This window comes from Garra rufa, chromosome 14 (assembly GCF_049309525.1).
Source record: "Garra rufa chromosome 14, GarRuf1.0, whole genome shotgun sequence".
NCBI lineage: Eukaryota > Metazoa > Chordata > Actinopteri > Cypriniformes > Cyprinidae > Garra > Garra rufa.
The window spans coordinates 10,194,221-10,208,390 of record NC_133374.1 but is presented as its reverse complement, the minus strand read 5'-3'; the positions used below and the strand labels follow the sequence as shown (position 1 = coordinate 10,208,390).

Genomic DNA, 14,170 nt, shown 5'->3' with positions numbered 1-14,170 from the left:
AAGCATGACCTGAGGGCACAAAAATATTTATCACAGGACCACCTACTGGTCAAAATATATAAAATATTGACATTTCTGCTAATAACTTCTGACCAGTTTGGTCAAAAATATGAGCCAAGGAATCAGACAAAAAAAAGAATTTTGCTTTTAGACCATACAGTTCCAAAGTTATTAGCAGAAACATGAATGCAATTTTGGCCTGTTGGTGGCGCTAGAGAGTTTGAGCTAGAGGCTCAAAATTTGCTGTGATTAGTGATGAGACTGTCCTCTATCTGTGTTCCAAATTTCATAACTTTCTCACAAGCGATTCTATAAGAATTATAACAATATATTAAAGTGTTTAAAAAAAATAAAGCATTTTACTACAAAATTCAAAACGGTCCATGCTCAAAATGACTAAAATAGGAAAATTTGGTTTTGTTTGATTCGGTATGCTACTCCAAATCTAGCGAGATCATTCTTATGATTTTTGGTCAAGCTGTTCAGAAAATATAAACAAAGATATCACATTTTATATGTTTTGACAGAGGGAGGTACGAAAATAGAATACGAAAATTTGAATTTCTATCAATAAAAAAAAAATGTTTGAATCTGCATTTTTATTTTACCTCACAAACAGCAAATATAAAACGCTCAAAATAACCCAATTTGAGTTGTTGCAAACCACTGATGGGTTAAATATGGGTTATTTAAACCTAGCATATTGGGTTGTTCATTTACCTCAGCATAATTGTTGGATTTATGCTGGTTCATTTTTATAGAAACACTAGCATATTTCTATCCAAAACAAAATTTGAAACAGTGTAGCAGCAGCCTTTTCTGATTTGACATAGACTGACCTAGTTCACAGAAATAGTTTTGCCGTGTGACAAACGAATTTCACAAATATTTCAGACGGTCTCTCAATTAGCATAAGGTCATAAACACAGTATACATTGCATAGTAATTAAAAAGGAATTTAATTAAAAATTGTCAACTCAACTCTTTCTCCAAGACATCACATAAATAATGAAACACTCGAATACAAAAATAGATTAAGGGATGGTGCAAAACAGTATTACGTAAGACAAAGTATGAAAAAAGGTGTGCCTGTGGTCGTGTTTAGTCTTGTTGTATCTCTAAGAAATAAGGTATACTATCACAACGGTCCCATTCAATAAACCACAAACAAAATGTCTTTTCAACTAGGTTATGGAACACAGTGCCAGACACACTAGGTCTATAACCTAGTTAACAAATGCGAAACTGCAAGCAGACAGAAGATGAATCAGTGATGAATGAGAAGAGGGCACAATGACACAGTCACACTGACTGAATCGACTAAAATGATACATTGTGTAAAAATAGGTCCATCTGGCAACATGGACGTGAGGTTATCTGGATTCCCAAACATCCTTGTAATAGAATTTTGATCATACAATGAAAGCAAGGCTCAGACTACAGGAGTTTGAAAGTCCTAACTGATTATGAAACACATAGGAAAGCCTTTGCAGATTTTCTTCCATTATATCTTAAACATGCACACACTACAAGATTAAGATTATCATGCCGGAGGGAGTTATGAAAATAGCATACGAAAATGTTAATTTCTATGGTCACAATTTAGAATTTTCCAAAATAACTACTTTTGCAAACTCGTTTAATGCAGTTTGCCCAATTTTTAACAAAATTGGCTCAGATCATCTTCAGAGCAATCTGGCAAAAGCTTTTTGATATACCAAAACTTTTCATAAAGTGTGCTAATGAATTTGACGTTTGTGCCAAAACGAACAAGAGGCTATATCTCCGCAATGATTCAGTGGATTCTGACCAACTTGGTATGTTTTATTACAAGTATTCAGCACAGCACTACCTGCTGGTCAAAAGATATGAACTACAGACATTTATGCTTATAATTTCTGGCCAAAGTTATAAGCTAAGAATTGTGCTTTTAGAGTTTATGGTTCAAAAGTTATTAGCAGAAACATGAGTGCAAATTTGGCCTGTTGGTGGCGCTAGAGTGCTTGAGTTAGAGGCTCTAAATTTGCTTTGATTAATGATGAGACGGTCATCAATCTGTGTGCCAAATTTCATAACTTTCTCACAAGCGATTCTATAAAATTAATACGATTCATTATACTTTAAAGCGTTTTAAAAAATACAGCATTTTACTACACAATTCAAAATGGTCCATGCCTAACATACTGTAGGAAAATTGTTTGATTTGGTATGCTACTCTGAATCTAATTAAATCAAACTTATGGTCAGACTGTTTAGTAAATATAATCCTTTGACCAGAGGGAGTTACGAAAATAGCATTCAAAAATTGGTATTTCTTTGATCAAGATTCTTGGCATATCTACTTGTCTTAGACAGTTTGATTAATTTTCACCTAAATTGACTTAGCATTATTTAGAGCATTCTGGCAAAAAGTTATTAAAAGCTTTTTGATATACTAAGCAATTTTTGTAAAGTGTGCTAATGAATTTGATGAATTTTGTGAAAAAAAGATTATGAGGCTATATCTCCGCAACGCTTTAGCAGATTCTGAATGACGTGTTATAGCAAGCATGACCTGAGGGCACAAAAGTATTTATCACAGGACCACCTACTGGTCAAAATATATTAAATATTGACATTTCTGCTAATAACTTCTGACCAGTTTGGTCAAAAATATGAGCCAAGGAATCAGACAAAAAAAAAAAGAATTTTGCTTTTAGACCATACGGTTCCAGAGTTATTAGCAGAAACATGAATGCAATTTTGGCCTGTTGGTGGCGCTAGAGAGTTTGAGTTAGAGGCTCAAAATTTGCTGTGATTAGTGATGAGACTGTCCTCTATCTGTGTTCCAAATTTCATAACTTTCTCACAAGCGATTCTATAAGAATTATAAAAATATATTAAAGTGTTAAAAAAAAGAAGCATTTTACTACAAAATTCAAAACGGTCCATGCTCAAAATGGCTAAAATAGGAAAATTTGGTTTTGTTTGATTCGGTATGCTACTCCAAATCTAGCGAGATCATTCTTGTGCTTTTTGGTCAAGCTGTTCAGAAAATATAAACAAAGATATCACATTTTATGTTTTGACAGAGGGAGGTACGAAAATAGAATACGAAAATTTTAATTTCTATCAATTTTGAATTTTCGGAAATATCCACTTTTTCAAACTCGTCCTAAACAATTTGGCCAATTTTCACTAAAATTGGTACAGATCATCTTCAGGAAATTCTGACAAATATTTATCAGAAGCTTTTTGATATACCAAACCATTTTCATAAAGCGCACTAACGAATTTGATAAAGTTTGTGCAAAAGGAGCATGAGGCTATATCTCCGCAATGCTTTAGCAGATTCTAAACAAATTTCGCATGTGCTTTCAGGCATGACCTGAGGGCACATGAGTAGTTTCTAGACAGCACAACATACTGGTCAAAATATTGACATTCCTGCTTATAACTTCTGACCAGTTTGATCAAATTTGTTCAGAAGAAAAAAAAAGAAGCTTTTAGACCTTACAGTTCAAAAGTTATTACAAAACACATTAGTGCAAATTTGGCCTGTTGGTGGCAGTACAGAGTTTGAGCTAGAGACTTAGTGGTTAATTATGAGACTGTCCTCAATCTGTGTGCCAAATGTCATAACTTTGCCGCAAGCTGTTATAGGGGCGACCACAGACACCAATAATTGAAGAAGAAAAAGAAACCAAAAGGATACAATAGGTATAGACCCCAACTGTACTTTACATCTCTATGACTGGAACTATCAGTAAACCAGGGAGGTAACCACATTTTATCGTAAAGCTATTAATGCATCAATAACATGCTGACATCTAACAAAAGTGTGAAAATCTGAACATCACCTAAAACCACTGATTTAAGCCTGTGTAGCAAAATAGAGAAAATGCCATTCATTTTGCAATACATTTATATTCTTTTCATCAGTTTTTTTTTAGAAAGGATCAGATAGCCACACGTATAGAGCGGCTGTGAGCAGCTGAGAATGTACCAAACAATACCAAACAGTCTGCCTTAGTATCATCAATCCACATCATAGCAAAGAAACAAAATACATTCAACATCATCGAATGGCATTGACGATTGGTCACAAAGGGGAGAAAAAAAGATCTTTCAAAAGAAAAAATCCGCTATATTAATCTAAGATGCTGAACAGAGAGTAAACAGACAAGACTCAAAGGTAGGGTTCATAAATGGGCTCCTGCACTTGCAAAATACACCGAAATCCAATGATAATGGCAAAATACCACACATAGTTTATTTTAAAAAGCATTTGTCAAGAAAGAATCTCAGGAATTTTGTTCTTGCCTGTTAAGTTACGAAAGCATGACATGGTGTTTTAGTCCTACTTTTGAAAACTTTTTAGAAATAAGGCATGCAGATATCATGCAAGTTATTTTTTTTCCTATAAAACCTACCGTTACATAAATAAGCTTGTCTGGGGGAGCCTGAAAACAAGACAAAATGCATTCGCTGTGCTCCGGGAATATTTGAGGATTCCGGCTATCAAGTTGAAACAGGCCTGAAGAACAGAAGAGACTGCAAAATACCTGGAAATCTAGGTATGTTTGGCCGGAAACAGAGCCCATCTGTACACATTACCTCCCCCTAATGCACTGAAGTACCTACTCATGCCTGATCATATACAGCTACATCCATTCAAGTCAAATTAACATATTTTGGAAGTTGGTTGCCATGGTTAAACTATACAAAAAGCCAATGCATAAAGTGAGAGACTAGAAATGATTCATACATACCAGTCTATTTATAGAACACACGTATCCACTATGCCGTTACTTAACTCCTGAAAAACCTCAACGGAAATGACTGGCCTTAAGAAACTAAAGGTGTTATCCGGGATTTGAAAACAGGTGACATACATGAGATCTCACACCACTCATCTAGATTTCTCAACATCTCTGCACACAAAGTGATTCAGAGGCATGAATAATGTGGATTATATGACATAATGTGTCAAAACTGGGCGTATCTCTCGGTTTTTGCTCCCACAAGCATTGTGTTGACTACTTTGTCATCACAGACAACTAACAACTAAAGCAAACAAACTGCGAATGTGACTCGGAACACAACATCACAGAGGCCATAAAAAGCCAAGCCCAAAGCTGCAATGACTTCATTTATAACTTTATGACAAGATTTTACACTTTACCACCACACAGAGAGACAATGAGACAACATCACAATGACACAGTGCCACTACATGCATCTCAAATACTTAATTTCCCTTCAGGAGATGTACTGTATCTGTTAGGATAGTCTTACACTACTGCTAAACAAATGGTAAAGCATAATGCTAGCAACACCAAAGTCAAGGGATTGATTTCCAGGGAACACAAAAAATATGCCCTGAATGCTAAATGCCAATGACAGGTATTTACCCAATAAAGCTGACAGTATCATATTTGATACAGTCTTCTAAATTATCAATGAGATCAAAATTTGGCTGGAAAACCTGTTGTACCTATCTACTGCAGCATTCTGTCATCTGATTGATAGTTGCTGTTGTAATTGTTAGAATGGTCTCGGATCAGCAATCTCCACGTGAAACTGATCATGCAGACCAAACCATAAGTATCGTTTTGTTTTTTTTCACGCGATACCGGTGCCAAATCGATACTTTTAAAACAATACCGTGCCAAAACGGTGCCTGAACTGATACTTAAAAAAAAAAAAGCCAGAAAATGGTGGATGACATAAGAACATCTTTTTATTGGACAAAAAAGTTATTTAAAATTAAAAATGTATTAAAAGTTTAAAGTATACATTAATATTTAAGTAAATACAAAACACAACAACAATAAAACCTAAGCCACCTAACCAAACTACAATAATTTAACAGCTTCAAATTTCAGCAATTCTTTTGCAGAAATATTACCATATTTGCCTTCTCTGGCAAAATAGGACACCTCTCCTGACTTATTGCATGTCCTGGGGGGTGTTCCATAAAACAAGTTTACCAAATAAGCCAGGCTTATTTCAGTTAGTCTGACTTATTGTCACTTGATTTGGCTCAAAATAAGTCAGACTAACTGAAATAAGCCTGACTTATGTGGTAAACTTGTTTTATGGAACACCCCCCTGGTATGACTAGGGCAGGGGGCAGGGTTGTGGCTAGAAGGTATACAGCTCCGACTGGAAATTAACAATGAAATTAATTGTTCTACCTAAATGATTGTGTTTTTTTTAATGTCTACACCTACCCCAACCCTAAACTTAGCCCTCACTATAATACATAAACAGTGGTATTGTTGTACAGTGTGATAAAAATAATGTTAGATTGATGTGCACATGCCCAGTTGTCAGATCTGTCTCCCTTCTAGTCTAAACCAGGGGGCAGAGGGGGGATGCTTTTGAAAACATTTTTCTCTTCCTATAGGTGGGAGGTTGATCAAATTGTTAGTGTAATCTGTTACGTGTCACGTCATGAAATGTTTTTAATATGAAAACTGTCTAATGTGATCACAATTTCAATAAAAAACATTGTAAGTTAGGCCTATTAATTGTAATGATTTCATTTCAAACGTAATTTAATCTACGTGCCTTAGAAAAAAAACATTACTGCTGTCCATCTTGTGCAGGGTTGGGAATCGAAAATCGATTCAGATTCTGGAATCGGATACTTAAGATAAAGAATCGGATACTTGTATAAAATTAAAATTTCGATTCCTTGTATCGATTCCTGGGTGCATTTTTTCATCTAGCAATCTGCCAGGACCTTCCGCGCGTGCAATCTGCCAGGACCTTGTGTGGTCATGTAAACATCAGTCTACAACTGGGTTTCTCAACTCTGGCCCTCAAGGTCCACTTTCCTGCAGAGTTTAGCTTCAACCCTAATCAAACACAGCTGAACAAGCTAATCAAGGTCTTTAGGATCACTAGAAAGTTACAGGCAGGTGAGTTTGATCAAGGTTGGAGCTAAACTCTGCAGGGAATTGGACCTCGAGGGCGAGAGTTGAAAACCCCTGGTCTACAAGATGGTTCGCGGGAAGCGCTCAAAAGTGTGGCTACACTTTGTAAAAACCGAAGACAAAGCTACCGCTGCACGCAAACTTAATTTAGAGATCTGCAAGGGACGGATTTTTTAGTCCCGCGCCTGCCCGCTCCAGAAGAAATATGTTATTTCGTCCCACTCCCGCCAGCAAAAGCCCACATAAAAGAAACTTATACCCCCGCGGGAAGACCGGTATCTACTTCATCTCTTGGCTGCATGAAACAAACCCTCCCGCTAATGTAAAGGCAAAGATGATCAGAGTAATAGTAACGAACTTGTGCATACCTAATGTATGCATTCTTGTAAATCGGACTCGTACATTAGGCACACATACGTCCGCTGTTGATTCACGAACTATTCATGATTTCGGGGCTCTGATCCATAGTATTTTTGCGTGAAATTTCAAAATATTTGCATAGTTGTCAAAATGAATGTCCTGTGAGTTTTTTTATAATGAATGCTCACCCATAGAGGTGGATCTTGTAAGGGTCAGTGGTGTTTATGCACATATGAACACCAGCATAAACAGATTTAGAATGTATTTACTGTATTTTTCATTTCTATGTTTGTTTTATAATAAATACAAACAGTAGATATACAGTCAGTCCAGTTCAAAAGGACAGGTTTAGTGAGTGGTATTTTGGTATCTCCCTGTTGTTTGGCAGGTTCACTTACTTAAAAAAAAAAAAAAAAAGTACTCTGAAGTTGTGAAGAATGTCTGCATTAAATAATTCATGGGGCTTTAAATCTGTATATATACACACACATGTTAAAAAGTTAGAGCAGAGGGTTTTCTTTTAAATTCAAAAGTATAGCTTTAATTTAAAGTTTGTTTGAATTTTTTATAACATGCAGTAGAAAAACAAAAAGGCAAAACAAATGTTTTGGTTAATAAAAAAGGTTAAAAAATAAACACCTTTAGAGGAAATGTCAGGCATAGGGGGGCCTTGCGAAATTTACCCGAGAAGGAGGGGGGCCCCGGTATAAAAAAAAGGTTGAGAACCCCTGTAATAAAATAGTATGTTGCAAGCAAGCACTGAAAATAAACATGTTTGATATATTAATGTTCGACTTTTGTTGTTGTTGTTTTGTTACTAAATTAGCCTTTTTCACACTTCAGTTTTTCTGGCTTCCGGATTGGCGCTTGCAGGGTAAAAGTTTTTCCGGTGACAGCAGCGGCCATACTTAAAGGAACACTCCACTTTTTTTGGAAATAGGCTCATTCTCCAACTCCCCCCGAGCTAATAAGTTGAGTTTTACCGTTATGAAATCCATTCAGCCGTTCTCCTGTTCTGGCGATTTCACTTTTAGCATAGCTTAGCATAGATCATCGAATCCTATTAGACCAATAGCATCGCGTTCAAAAATGACCAACGAGTTTTGATATTAGTCCTATTTAAAACTTGACCCTTCTGTAGTTATATCGTGTGCTAATACAGGCGGAAAATGTAAAGCTGCGATTTTCTAGGCCGATAAGATTAGGAACTACACTTCCATTCCGGCGTAATAGTCAAGGAAATTTGCATCACGCCGGTCACATTGAACATTAACTTGCTGGGAACTAATTTCAGGCGCTGCGTGATATTACTGCGCCTGCTGCGTCCATTTCACGGCAGCAAATTTCCTTGACTATTACGCTGAAATGGGAGTGTAGCTCCTAATCTTATCGGCTTAGAAAATCGCAGCTTTACATTTTCGGTATTAGTACACAATATAACTACAGAAGACTCAAGTTTTAAATAGGACAAATACAGAAAATCGTTGGTCATTTTTGAACGCGATGCTATTGGTCTAATAGGATTCAATGATCTATGCTAAGCTATGCTAAAAGTGATATCGCCAGAACAGGAGAACGGCTGAATGGATTTCAAAACGGTAAAACTCAACTTATTAACTCGGGGGGAGTTGGAGAATGAGCCCATTTCCAAAAAAAAGTGGAGTGTTCCTTTAACAAGAGTAAGTTCGGGAATCAAAGTCTATTTTTACAAAATAGATACCATGATACTACGATATATGCTGGTGTTTTACTCTAAAAATAGCAAACATTTCTTCAAAAACTTTGTGTCAGCTTCTGGTCATCACAAATACTATGTTTATTTAATTATGAATGTATAATACCGTACAGTTTTGAGTTTTGCCGTTCTGTCTATTTGGTGCTGGCTGTGCATTATGACTGTCCACGTGATTTTTTTTCGCGATTATTAATATTGTTATTATTATTATTAAAGTACTATTGTATTTTTTACTTGCTCTACTTTGCATTATTAATATGATAGTGTAAATGTACGTTGTATAATGGGCCCAGGGATATACATAATAAAATAATATAACACTAAACAAGAGATGACGATTAATGGCTTTATTACTTTTGGTTCGGGATTACGTTGTTGTATTGAGTTTATGCATCATCCGGACTCAGAATCGTTTAATTTATTATTGGGAGAATGTGCATTTGGATATAAATGCTGTCAAATGCGGTCATAATTTACCATGATGTAGTGATCCGAGGGAAATGACTGAGTAAACTGAGAAAATACGCTTAAATATACCGGAGATGGAGAACAGAAACTAAAGCTGGCGCTATGTTGCGCATATTATATTTACGAGTCAGCGGTCTGAGTGCCCATATTTTACAAACAAGTAAGATGTTTGTTCTTTGTTGATTATATAACAACAACTTGGAAAACAGACAAAACCGAAAAGGTAAGAAGCATTATTTGAGACAAGAGCATATTAATATAATAGGCGCAGACCTGTAGCGGAACTAACTTTACCCTGCACTGACGTAATTTCCGATTTTTGTGAAAAAGGCTAATTGGAATCGAAACTGGCAATCGAAAAGAATCGGAATCGATAAGTGGAATCGGAATCGATAAAATTCAAATGATACCCAACCCTAATCTTGAGACAAAACAAAGGCATTGATATTTTGATATTTTAAGATTAATCAGTGCAAGTTTCTTTCAGTTAATACAGCTCAGATTTACATTTTAGTCTGGGACTAGGCTTAAGCCTCGTCTGTGAAACCAGGGGAAAGTCATATATATATATACACATCTATTTTTTTATTAAGTAAAAGGCCTTTTAGTATAATTCTAAAGACGCCTAGACACTGTCAGGTCCTAGTACACATCGTTTTGATGTGAAATTTTATATGATTCTTATAAAGTAAACAAAGGAATAACTTTTATATGCAACTTTCTGCTTCATTTATCCATACATATTCTTTTGGAAAAATATTGTTCAAATCTAAGTATACTATCAGTCTTTTGACAAACGTTTAATTGTTCATCTCTCAATCATTATTGTATTGCATTGTGCATTATATGTTTGCTGTAGAGTGACAATGGATATGTATATACATTTAATGTAAGTAAGTAGTCTGCTATAATGTTATAAAGATCTGACTGATTTACATCACAAGCTAATTTCATTTTTGCCATATAATTGACGGCAACTGCACTAAATTTCATATTCAGCCTCTGATAAAATTAAGGTACTTGTTTGCCCTAAAGCAAGCTCTATATTCACATATATACATATATATATATATATATATATATATATATATATATGGTTACTGGGTTAACACAGTAGCTCTAACTATTTATGTCTGCCTGGTTTACATACCCAAGAAACACTTGTTTAAAGGTTAAGCTATTTTTTTATTAAAATTGACTCAGACAAACACTAAAATTAGTTTCTTCATATCAAACTAATAACCTTTCTGGCCACTGACCTTTTACTGACAAGGACGCCGGAGTTAGGAAATAGTCTTACGTGAATGGTTCAATGGACGAATCATTTTCGTTTACCTCTTGAACTGAACAAGTTTATGACTTAAGTCTCAGTACTTTTGATGCGTAACGATGGCCTATAACCTGAGGAAAAGGGATCACCGAATCTCGTTGGTGAATTTTTTCAAAGGAGTCACTGGGATGATTCAAAAATCCCATCACTGTAAGAACAGAGCACGATTAGAGCAGGAGACTCGAACAGGTGTCAATGTGAAAAAAAAAGCATAAAAATGTGCGGGAAGCAAAATCACAAATCATCTCTATGATACGAGTTTGGAGCTCATTCATGTTGTGTAGTCATTTTTTAACACGAAAATTTACCCTGAGGGATAGCCTGCAAAAGGTCTGAACTGGTTAAATGAATCCAGTTATGCAGAAATAAAGCATTTCGATCAAAGTGCAGATATTTTTTGTTTAAAACAGAAAACAAGACACTTACTTGATACGCGGCAGAACTCATGTTATTTCAGGAAACTAGTTTCGCTACCGGTAAAAAAAAACAAGAGCGCACGCCTGAAGTTCCGATTCGTCTGTCTATCCCAGCGCTTCTATTTGAAGAAGTTTGGATGAAGTACTCCAATTGGAAAAGTTCTTGATGGACCTTTCAAAGTTTCATTGAGCAAATCCCGCGGCGTCCTCTCATCTCTCTCACCTGAAGGCTCGGAGTGACGCTGTAGTTTCGCTGGGCATGACAAGGTAAGATTACTTCCGTCACCAAACACACAGGCGTTTACAAACAGCATGTCACATGTCACATAGTTTTGCATGATGGTTTCAGACACCTTGTTTAGAATTATCCCTAAATTCTTAACCCCAAGCTAATATTTTGATATTGTAGTTAAATAAACAAGTGAACATGTTAGGATATAGCCCTATTCAGGCAAGAGGTGTAATAAATACCTGAGAGGTTGAACTGTGTCCTCTGGACAAGATTATGTGTCATGAATATTGAGCCGGTTTTTCTCGAAAAACTTTTAAAAACGTTTTAAATTTAAATGTTACAAATATCGTTGTTGAACAGTAATATTTATTTTTTAAAGAATTCTCTTCTGCTCATCAAGCCTGCATTTATTTGATCCAAAGTAGGCCTTTTTACAAAAACAGTAAAGTTTTCAAACAGTTTTTACTATTTAAAATAACTGTTTTCTATTTGAATATATTATAAAATGTAATTTATTCCTGTGATTTCCAAGCTTTTTTCAAAGCATTACTCCAGTCACATGATCTTTCAGAAATCATTCTAATATTCTGATTTGCTGCTAATAAAAAAGAACAATTTTTTGTAACATTATAAATGTCTTTGTCATCACTTTTGATCAATTGAAAAGCATCCTTGCTACATAAAAGTATTAATTTCTATAATTTCTTTCAAAAAATAAATTAAAAAATAAAAATATAATATAATTATATTATATTAAAATATATAATAATAATTATATTGACTCCAAGCTTTTGAATAGTAGTGTGTATTGTTAAAAAAAAAATATTTCAGATAAACGCTTGTTTTGGATCTTTCTGTTCATCAAAGATTACTGAGAAAAAAATACTCAACATATTTAAATATTGACAACAACAATAATAATAATTGTAATAATTACAATAATAATAGCCTAAATGTTTTTGAACAGCAAATCAGCATATTAGAATGATTTGTGAAGGATCATGTGACGCTGAAGACTGGAGTAATGATGCTGAAAATTCAGCTTTGAAATCACAAAAATAAATTACATTTTAAAATATATTCAAATAGATAGCAGTTATTTTAAATAGCAAAAATATTTCACAATATAATTATTTCTAATTATTTCTATTAATTCATTCATTTAGCTGTTTCATAACGTGATGTGTTTAGTATTGATTTTACAGTTACAACTTTAACAAAATGCCAGATATAGGCCCCCAGATTGTAAAACAAAATTTTTGTAGTACAATAATATTGAAAATGCATTCATCCATCAGACTCTTTTTACAAATGACAATCAAAAGTCTCATTAGTTTCCTAGATTATACAGTCATAAAATCTGTTTGTTTATTAGTTAGCAATATACATAGGCCTATGTATGTTAGCCCATGGTGTAACATTTATCTTGACTTCCCTCTAGTGGCTCAATACTGATGCTACACCATATAAACATAAGGTTATAGCCTACTGTAAAAGTAATATAGTGTGGGACAACAGCGGGTGTAAAATCTATGACAATAATAAGCTGTAGGCACCGAGGGGCATTATATCGGTAAAAAGTATTAACTTAACCATGTATTACTTTACAAGCTTCGTTTAACCTTTTCCCTCACAGGCGCCCAAAGTGCATCCATGGATGCCCAGCAGAGAGCGCCGTTCTTCAGCAAATGGACGCCCACCTTCTGCGCAGCCCGAGCGGAGGAGGGTTTGGTTTTACTGATCGGAGCCGCAGCCGATTGTCAGTTCACACTGAGATCTGCGGACACAGGAGATATCTCCGATCAGACCAGCTCGTATCCCGTAGCAGAGCAGTTCAATCCCGTTGTTTTTTCTTTTGGAGATAATACAGTAGGCTAGTTAAAAATAGACATTCCGAGAAATCAGCAAAGTTAAAGACTAAGAAGAGAAGGAAGAAGAATGGGGCAGAAAACGCCATTAATATTGATGACTTTATTGTCTTATTGCGTCTGGAGAGATGAGGTAGGATCCGAATGCGGATGACATATTTATTTTGTATTATTTGTGGGCACTTGTTTCAGATTAACCTTGGGCACCACATTATTTTTTAGGCTGTTTTCTATTAAGATTATTGTTTTGCAGCCAATTTGAAAATTAAAATCCGTGAACGTACAAAATAAAACAATTCTAGGGTCAGAACTGATGCTTATGAGATTTATGATGGTGTGTCTGTGTATATTTGTGTGTGTGTGTGTGTGTGTGTGTGTGTGTGTGTGTGTGTGTGTGTGTGTGTGTGTGTGTGTGTGTGTGTGACACTGAGGGAAAGAACCAATTGGGACCTTGGCCTGATAAATGGAAAGATAAATTAGCAGAACATATTTATTTCGTAGGGTGGGGCACAGCTTTTTCATTACAGAATGGATTTCTTAATATGACAATTGGTAGCCTGTCACTATCTAGCCTTATCTATTAGATTTTAGCAGCTGAGTAATGCGTACTTGCATTGAGGAGGAAACTGGTGTCTTTCATAGATGGTGGACTGCAGATGTCCGATATGCAACTTAATGAGTTGCCATGCATCTCAGATTGTAAAACAATCGGTTTGATTTATACAATATCACTGGTTGCCAGCTGAACTGGCTGTTTTGTGAAAATTCAATGAATGAGTAAAATGTGTCATTTCTGAGTGGTCTTTTATCTAAAATAGTTAGAAGCTCAGATTGTTAC

The 14,170-nt window shown here is 35.3% G+C and overlaps 1 protein-coding gene across 2 annotated transcripts in view; it reads right to left on the bottom strand.

The window, feature by feature from the left end:
• The window catches only part of st14 (ST14 transmembrane serine protease matriptase), a 57,946-nt gene extending 46,456 nt beyond the window's left edge, over nucleotides 1-11,490 (bottom strand). Inside the window, exon 1 of one of the 2 annotated variants that reach the window (XM_073817238.1) lies at nucleotides 11,243-11,490. In XM_073817238.1, coding sequence (XP_073673339.1) covers nucleotides 11,243-11,263 — 21 coding nt within the window. In that variant the 5' untranslated portion in view covers nucleotides 11,264-11,490. Of the gene's footprint in view, nucleotides 1-4,412; nucleotides 4,541-11,242 lie in introns of those variants that run through there. The other variant, XM_073817239.1, reaches the window with a different exon arrangement.
• Between the last annotated feature and the right edge of the window lie 2,680 nt (nucleotides 11,491-14,170).